General features: G+C 32.5%; 1 protein-coding gene across 1 annotated transcript in view; it reads right to left on the reverse strand.

Moving 5' to 3' along the window:
• Positions 1–276: 276 nt before the first annotated feature.
• mgp (matrix Gla protein) overlaps positions 277–9,648 on the reverse strand; it is an 18,695-nt gene continuing 9,323 nt past the window's right edge. Inside the window, exons 3-5 of the mRNA XM_061884301.1 lie at positions 9,120–9,149; positions 8,940–9,039; positions 277–633 (exon numbers count right to left, since the gene is read on the reverse strand). Coding sequence (XP_061740285.1) covers positions 474–633; positions 8,940–9,039; positions 9,120–9,149 — 290 coding nt within the window. The 3' untranslated portion in view covers positions 277–473. The remainder of the gene's footprint in view (positions 634–8,939; positions 9,040–9,119; positions 9,150–9,648) is intronic.

Consider the following 9,648-nt stretch of genomic DNA (forward strand, 5'->3'; position numbering starts at 1 on the left):
CCTGTAAGGAACTTACTTTGTCGCCATGGAGACGAGGATTAGTGATTTAGAAGTAGCTAAACACTGTGGATGGACGTTAGCCATGTCTTAAAGCAGCTATTCCTGAGGGTGTTTCAGTTTCACTTCACCATTATCTTTACATTTTACACCGAAATGCGTCCATTCTCCCTTTTCTGTCTACACACTGTGTCTGCTTGTAAGTACTCGGTGTGCGTGCGCTGCCCAACATGCTCCTCTGCTGGCAAAAAGTCACAAATAAAAGAGGCCAAAACAGGATAAGGACAAACAAACATGAAAGGTTTATTTCCGTGGGTGGATAATGATGCTAGCAAAAGGTGAATACAAACAATACACCGCTCACAAAACCGAGGTGAGCGTCAGATAAGGCGTGTGTTCGACACGTTTGGCAACGACCAGGGTGGTGTTCTTCGAGCGCCGCCCGTGTCGAACGCTCCAGGAAGTCGTCTGCCGGTTTAGTAGCGACGGTGAGCCGCCTGTCTGGGTCGCTGTGGCGCCTGGTTGCCAAAGTACCTCTGGTAGGCCCTCTGGTAGCCATTGTGGTAGGCGAAGAAGCGGCAGGGGGAGTAGTCCTCGCAGGTCTCCGCACGTCTCTCTGCTGGAGACTTCGCCCTCCTGGTGTGTCCACAAAGAACACAGACTGCTTCACCTTCCTGTTCACCTTTCCTAGATGGCTGCCATCAAGTGTGCTTCAACAAACTGATGGAGCGTACTTATACTTCCGGTTTAAAATGGTGTTTTAACTTTCCACATCTGCACTCGTCCTCGCTGCCTGATCGTTTTGGCCATCCTGATTTTCTGCTCCCTGGCTGTCTTCGGTCTGACATCAGGTAAGAACTCTGGACCAGTATGGATTATTTTAGGGGGGGGTACTGTTATGTCTAATATTACCTTAACACTATCAAAGTACATACGGTAAAAAACCGGTGGTTCAGTTGCCAGAATTTATCATAAAATTTACACAGAGTTTTACAGCATACTACTGTAAATGTAAAAACAGTATCAGGTTTTTTTTTTTTTTATGATAAAAATGTTACCATAAAATTTACATTTGTTTTTACAGTATATTACTGTTATTGTAAAAAAACAGTATCGCCGGATTGTAGTCAGCTGGAGGCGTGTCTTAATGAAATTAAACAATGGATGTCCGCTAACTTTTTGCAACTCAACGCCAAAAAAACGGAAATGCTGATTATCGGTCCTGCTAGACACCGAACTCTATTTAATAATACAACTCTAACATTTGACAACCAAACAATTAAACAAGGCGACTCGGTAAAGAATCTGGGTATTATCTTCGACCCAACTCTCTCCTTTGAGGCACACATTAAAAGCGTTACTAAAACGGCCTTCTTTCATCTCCGCAACATCGCTAAAATTCGCTCCATTCTGTCCACTAAAGACGCTGAGATCATTATCCATGCGTTTGTTACGTCTCGTCTCGACTACTGTAACGTATTATTTTCGGGTCTCCCCATGTCTAGCATTAAAAGATTACAGTTGGTACAAAATGCGGCTGCTAGACTTTTGACAAGAACAAGAAAGTTTGATCACATTACGCCTGTACTGTATATACCTTTATATACATATATACATACATATATACCTGTACTGGCTCACCTGCACTGGCTTCCTGTGCACTTAAGATGTGACTTTAAGGTTTTACTACTTACGTATAAAATACTACACGGTCTAGCTCCATCCTATCTTGCCGATTGTATTGTACCATATGTCCCGGCAAGAAATCTGCGTTCAAAGGACTCCGGCTTATTAGTGATTCCCAAAGCCCAAAAAAAGTCTGCGGGCTATAGAGCGTTTTCATTTCGGGCTCCAGTACTCTGGAATGCCCTCCCGGTAACAGTTCGAGATGCCACCTCAGTAGAAGCATTTAAGTCTCACCTTAAAACTCATTTGTATACTCTAGCCTTTAAATAGACTCCCTTTTTAGACCAGTTGATCTGCCGTTTCTTTTCTTTTTCTTCTATGTCCCTCTGTGTATCGGCTGGGGACATCTCTGCGCTGCTGGTCCGCTACCCTTGGGATGGTTTCCTGCTGGCTCCGCTGTGAACGGGACTCTCGCTGCTGTGTTTGGACTGGACTCTCGCGACTGTGTTGGATCCATTGTGGATTGAACTTTCACAGTATCATGTTAGATCCGCTCGACATCCATTGCTTTCCTCCTCTCTAAGGTTCTCATAGTCATCATTGTCACCGACGTCCCACTGGGTGTGAGTTTTCCTTGCCCTTATGTGGGCCTACCGAGGATGTCGTGGTGGTTTGTGCAGCCCTTTGAGACACTAGTGATTTAGGGCTATATAAGTAAACATTGATTGATTGATTGATATCGCTGTTTCGTTTTTTTAGGGGGGTAAAAAATTGCCAGCTCAGTCGCCAGAATCTTATTGTAAAATTTACCTTGGTTTTTACCGCGTATGTATGTAAATGTAAAGAAAATCCTCTGTACAGGCCATCGTAGGCTAATGTTACGATGCTAACATCGTTAGCATTAGCTAATATGCTAACACATCCATGACTGTCTGTGCTAGTATTATTAACTTACAATTGCATTCTTTTTGTATTGTTTCAGTTTCGTAAATTCACCAAAATTAGCTAGTGGGTCCAGGGCCATGACTTCTGTTTTGTTTGATCAGCCGTTTTACTGCCTTGTCACAGACACCGTTTGTAAACGATTAAGGTACGTAAATAAACATTGACAGAATATTCCTGCGTAAATAACTCTTTTCAGTATATATCTGCGACTAATACATGGAAAATATTTTTTCTTCTAAAATCTAGTGGGTGTGGCTTGCATACCGGTGCGCTCTATAGTCCGGACAATATGGTAAATAAAATATTTAAATAGGGTAATTGACATAAAATCTTTCAGTGTAAATAACTAATTTCACAAACTATATATTTTCTAATTTTCTGCTCCCTGGCTGTCTTTAGTCTGACATCAGGTAAGAACTCAGGACCAGTATGGATTATTTTAGGGGGGGGTACTGTTATGTCTAATATTACCTTAACACTATCAAAGTACATACGGTAAAAAACCGGTGGCTCAGTTGCCAGAATTTATCATAAAATTTACACAGAGTTTTACAGCATACTACTGTAAATGTAAAAACAGTATCAGGTTGGTTTTTTTTTATGATAAAAATTTTACCATAAAATTGACATTTGTTTTTACAGTGTATTACTGTTATTGTAAAAAAACAGTATCGCTGTTTCGTTTTTTTAGGGGGGTAAAAAATTGCCAGCTCAGTCGCCAGAATCTTATTGTAAAATTTACCTTGGTTTTTACCGCATATGTATGTAAATGTAAAGAAAAACCTCTGTACAGGCCATCGTAGGCTAATGTTACGATGCTAACATCGTTAGCATTAGCTAATATGCTAACACATCCATGACTGTCTGTGCTAGTATTATTAACTTAGAATTGCATTCTTTTTGTATTGTTTCAGTTTCGTAAATTCACCAAAATTAGCTAGTGGGTCCAGGGCCATGACTTCTGTTTTGTTTGATCAGCCGTTTTACTGCCTTGTCACAGACACCGTTTGTAAACAATTAAGGTACGTAAATAAACATTGACAGAATATTCCTGCGTAAATAACTCTTTTCAGTATATATCTGCGACTAATACATGGAAAATATTTTTTCTTCTAAAATCTAGTGGGCGTGGCTTGCATACCGGTGCGCTCTATAGTCCGGACAATATGGTAAATAAAATATTTAAATAGGGTAATTGACATAAAATCTTTCAGTGTAAATAACTAATTTCACAACCTATATATTTTCTAATTTTCTGCTCCCTGGCTGTCTTTAGTCTGACATCAGGTAAGAACTCAGGACCAGTATGGATTATTTTAGGGGGGGGTACTGTTATGTCTAATATTACCTTAACACTATCAAAGTGCCTTTTAGGATTTTTAAGTGCACATGAAGTATGTGGCAACACACAAAATATGCAATATTTTTACACCAAAAAATGTCAAAGTGTAATATTTGATGTGAAATAACTGGAGCTCTAAATAAGTCAATAATTCATAGTAAAATTGATTTTAATTCATTATTTATTTTTGAACAAAGACAGTTTTTAGAAAGAAATCCCGCCAAAATTCCCAGGGATAAGTCATATTGTTTTTAATTTTTTGACTTTAAATGTTTAATTCTGCAGATTAACTTTAGATTCATCTGTCGATTGCACATTTTTATTATTTTTTAAAATTCTATTAAATTGATTTGTGTTTGTTATAAGCCATTTTTGTCATGAAAAACGTTGTTTTTTATACAGCAATGACACAAAATATGCAATATTTACAGTATACCCCATAAAAGTGTAATATTTGATGGGAAGTAACTAGAGCTCTAAATAAGTCAATAATTTATAATAAAATGGATTTGAATTAATAATTTATTTTTGAACAAAGATAGTTTTTAGAAAAAAAAATCCCACTAAAATTCTCAGGGATCAAAAAGGTTCCACTCATAAAAGTTACACAAATAAGTCATATATTGTTTTTTGTTTTATTTAATTTTTTATTAAAATTTTTAATTCTGTGGATTAACTTCAGATTCATCTGTCGATTGAACACTTTTATTATTTTTTTTAATTCAATTTAATTTATTTGTTTTAAGCCATTTTTGTCAAAGAAAACTTAGTTTTTTATTTGGCAAACACACAAACTATGCAATATTTGTACCCCCAAAATTTTAAGTGTAATATTTGATGTGAAGTAACTGGAGCTCTAAATAAGTCAAGAACTCATAACATAGATTTTAATTCAATATTCCTTTTTTTATTTTTTTTTATATTATTTATTTATTTTTTAAGAGTTTTCAGAAAAAAATCTCACTAAAATTTTCAGGGATCATAAAAGTTATAAAAATAAGTCATATATTGTTTTGTTTTTTTTATTTTAAATGTTTAAATCTGTGGATTAACTTCAGATCCATCCATCGAATGTACATGTGTAGAATTTTCAAAATTAATTAGTTATTTAATTTATTTTGTTTGTTCGTTTTAAGGCATTTTTGTTATGAAAAAAGTTTTTTTTATATATATGGCAAACGCATAAAATATGCACATTTTTCCCCCAAAAGTGAAATATTAAAATGAAATAACTGGAGCTTTAAGTAAGTCAATAATTCATAATGAAATGGATTTTAATTCATTATTTATTTTTGAACAAAAACAGCTTTTAGAAAGAAATCCCGCCAAAATTCCCAGGGATAAGTCATATTGTTTTTAATTTTTTTACTTTAAATGTTTAATTCTGCAGATTAAGTTTAGATTCATCTGTTGATTGCACATTTTTATTATTATTTTTAAATTCTATTAAATTGATTTGTGTTGTGTTTGTTGTAAGCCATTTTTGTCATGAAAAACATTTTTTATACAGCAATCACACAAAATATGCAATATTTATACCCCATAAAAGTGGAATATTTGATGGGAAGTAACTGGAGCTCTAAATAAGTCAATAATTTATAATAAAATGGATTTGAATTAATAATTTATTTTTGAACAGAGATTGGTTTTTAGAAAAAAAAATCCCACTAAAATTCTCAGGGATCAAAAAGGTTCCACTCATAAAAGTTACACAAATAAGTCATATATTGTTTTTTATTTTTTTATTTTTCTACTTAAAATGTTTAATTCTGTGAATTAACTTCAGTTTCATCTGTTGATTGTACATTTATATTATTTTTTAAATTCAATTCAATGTTTTTGTTTTGTGTTTTTTTAAGCCATTTTTGTCAAAGAACACTTAGTTTTTTATGCAGCAATCACACAAAATATGCAATATTTGTACCCCCAAAATTTTAAGTGTAATATTTGATGTGAAGTAACTGGAGCTCTAAGTAAGTCAATAATTCATAACATTGATTTTAATTCAACATTATTTTTTAAATTTATTTTTTAAGAGTTTTTAGAAATAAATCTCACTAAAATTTTCAGGGATCATAAAAGTTATAAAAATAAGTCTTGATTGTTTATTTATTTTACTTTAAGTGTTTAAATCTGTGGATTAACTTCAGAACAATCGATCGATTGTACATTTTTATAATTTTTAAAATTAATTAGTTATTGAAATTATTTTGTTTGTTCTTTTTAAGCCATTTTTGTTATGAAAAAAGTTTTTTTTATATATATGGCAAACGCATAAAATATGCACATTTTTCCCCCAAAAGTGAAATATTAAAATGAAGTAACTGGAGCTCTAAATAAGTCAATAATTCATAATGAAATGGATTTTAATTCATTATTTATTTTTGAACAAAGACAGTTTTTAGAAAGAAATCCCGCTAAAATTCCCAGAGATAAGTCATATTGTTTATAATTTTTTTACTTTAAGTGTTTAATTCTGCAGATTAACTTTAGATTCATCTGTCGATTGCACATTTTTATTATTTTTTTAAATTCTATTAATTTGATTTGTGTTGTGTTTGTTGTAAGCCATTTTTGTCATGAAAAACTTACTTTTCATACAGCAATGACACAAAATATGCAATATTTATACCCCATAAAAGTGTAATATTTGATGGGAAGTAACTAGAGCTCTAAATAAGTCAATAATTTATAATAAAATGGATTTGAATTAATAATTTATTTTTGAACAAAGATAGTTTTTAGAAAAAAAAAATCCCACTAAAATTCTCAGGGATCAAAAAGGTTCCACTCATAAAAGTTACACAAATAAGTCATATATTGTTTTTTATTTTTTTACTTAAAATGTTTAATTCTGTGAATTAACTTCAGCTTCATCTGTCGATTGTACATTTTTATTATTTTTTAAATTTAATGTAATGTATTTGTTTTGTGTGTTTTTTTAAGCCATTTTTGTCAAAGAACACTTAGTTTTTTATGCAGCAATCACACAAAATATGCAATATTTGTACCCCTAAAATTTTAAGTGTAATATTTGATGTGAAGTAACTGGAGCTCTAAATAAGTCAATAATTCATAACATTGATTTTAATTCAATATTCTTTTTTTTTTTTTAAGAGTTTTTAGAAATAAATCTCACAAAAATTTTCAGGGATCATAAAAGGTATAAAAATAAGTAATCTATTGTTTATTTATTTCACTTTAAATGTTTAAATCTGTGGATTAACATCAGATCCATCGATTGTACATTTTCATAATTTTAAAAATTTATTAGTTATTGAAATTATTTTTTTTGTCCGTTTTAAGCCATTTTTGTTATGAAAAAAGTTTTTTTTTTTACATATGGCAAACGCATAAAATATGCAAATTTTTCCCCAAAAGTGAAATATTAAAATAAAGTAACTGGAGCTCTAAATAAGTCAATAATTCATAACATTGATTTTCATTCATTATTATTTTGAAAACAGACAGTTTTTAGAAAAAACTCCCACTAAAATTCCCAGGGATCAAAAAGGTTCCACTCATAAAAGTTATAAAAATAAGTCATATATTGTTTACTTTAAATGTTTAAATCTGTAGATTAACTTCAGATCCATCCATCTGTTGTACGTTTTTATATTTTTTTTAATTAATTCGTTATTTTAACATTTTCTTTATTTGTTTGTTTGAAGCCATTTTTGTTATGAAAAAAGTTTTTTTTTTAATATGGCAAACACACAAAATATGCACATTTTTCCCCTCAAAAGTGGAATATTAAAATGAAATAACTGGAGCTCTAAATAAGTCAATAATTCATAACAACATTGATTTTAATTCGTTATTATTTTTGAACAAAGACAGTTTTCAGAAAAAAATCCCACTAAAATTCTCAGGGATCAAAAAGGTCCTATTCGTAAGTTATAAAAATAAGTCATATATTGTTTTATTTTTTTTTTACTTTAAATGTTAAAATATGTAGATTAACTTCAAATCTGCGAATTGTAAGTTTTATTATTCTTAATTCATGTACTTTGTTTGTTTTAAGCCATTTTTGTCATAGAAAACGTATTTTTGTATGGCAAACACACAAAATATGTAATATTTTTACTCTAAAAAATGTCAAAGTGTAATATTTGATGTGAAGTAACTGGAGCTCTAAGTAAGTCAATAATTCATTATAAAATGGATTTTAATTCATTATTTATTTTTGAACAAAGAGTTTTTCGAAAAAAATCCCGCTAAAATTAACAGGGGTAAGTCATATTGTTTTTAATATTTTTACTTTAAATGTTTAATTCTGTGGATTAACTTCAGTTTCATCTGTTGATTGTACATTTTTATTATTTTTTAAATTCAATTTAATGTATTTGTTTTGTGTTTTTTTAAGCCATTTTTGTCAAAGAAAACATATTTTTGTATGGCAAGCACACAAAAATGTAATATTTTTACTCAAAAAAATGTCAAAGTGATGTGAAGTAACTGGAGCTTTAAAATAGTCAATAATTCATAATAAAATGGATTTTAATTCATTATTTTTGAACAAAGACCGTTTTTAGAAAAAAATCCCACTAAAATTATCTGGGATCCAAAAAGTCCTACTCATAAAAGTATATATTGTTTTTAATTCTTTATTATTATTATTATTTTCTTTTACCATAGATTAACTATTGTGTTACTGGATATAATTTTTTTTTTTTTCATATATTTTGTGTTTGTTTTATGCCATTTTTGTCAAAGAAAACTTGTTTTTTTATTTGGCAAACACACAAAATATGCAATATTTGGAACCCAAAAATTCAAATTGTAATATTTGATGTAAAGTCATTAGCGATTAAATATGTCAATAATTCATAACAACGTTGATTTTGATGCATTATGTTTTTTTTTTAGCAATACCGATTTTTTCCTGCTACTTTTCACCCGTTTGACCTTTTATTGCATATTTGCAAAGTCATGTTGACAAAGTGCACTTTGAGAGCCCCGCTGGGCGCGATTCAAGTGATATTTCTTCTGAAGAACCAAGCGAAATCTTTCAAAGTAAAAGCCTCACCTGTTGAAGTAGCCGTTGAAGGCGTTGCCTCGGGGCAGGCGGAAGGCGTTCCTCTGCGGCGTCATGAAGGAGTTGGCTCGGCGCGGAGCCACGAACACGTCTGAAGACACAATTCATTACATCAGTTCTTTTGTTGGCGTCCCTTGGACCTGCTGAGTCAGCTCTTTTGTGTCGCCTCACCTTCACTGGACTCTGTGCTCTCGTTGGAGTCTACGAAAACAAGGAACATGTTAACGACTGACCATCATCACAGTCAGGTGTGATGGTTGCATCATCACAGTCAGGTGTGATGGTTGCATCATCACAGTCAGGTGTGATGGTTGCATCATCACAGTCAGGTGTGATGGTTGCATCATCACAGACAGGTGTGATGGTTGCATCATCACAGTCAGGTGTGATGGTTGCATCATCACAGTCAGGTGTGATGGTTGCATCGTTACAGTCAGGTGTGATGGTTGCATCATCACAGTCAGGTGTGATGGTTGCATCATCACAGTCAGGTGTGATGGTTGCCTCATCACAGTCAGGTGTGATGGTTGCATCATTACAGTCAGGTGTGATGGTTGCATCATCACAGTCAGGTGTGATGGTTGCATCATCACAGTCAGGTGTGATGGTTGCATCATCACAGTCAGGTGTGATGGTTGCATCATCACAGACAGGTGTGATGGTTGCATCATCACAGTCAGGTGTGATGGTTGCATCATCA

This window comes from Nerophis ophidion, linkage group LG23 (assembly GCF_033978795.1).
Source record: "Nerophis ophidion isolate RoL-2023_Sa linkage group LG23, RoL_Noph_v1.0, whole genome shotgun sequence".
NCBI classification, from domain to species: Eukaryota; Metazoa; Chordata; class Actinopteri; order Syngnathiformes; family Syngnathidae; genus Nerophis; species Nerophis ophidion.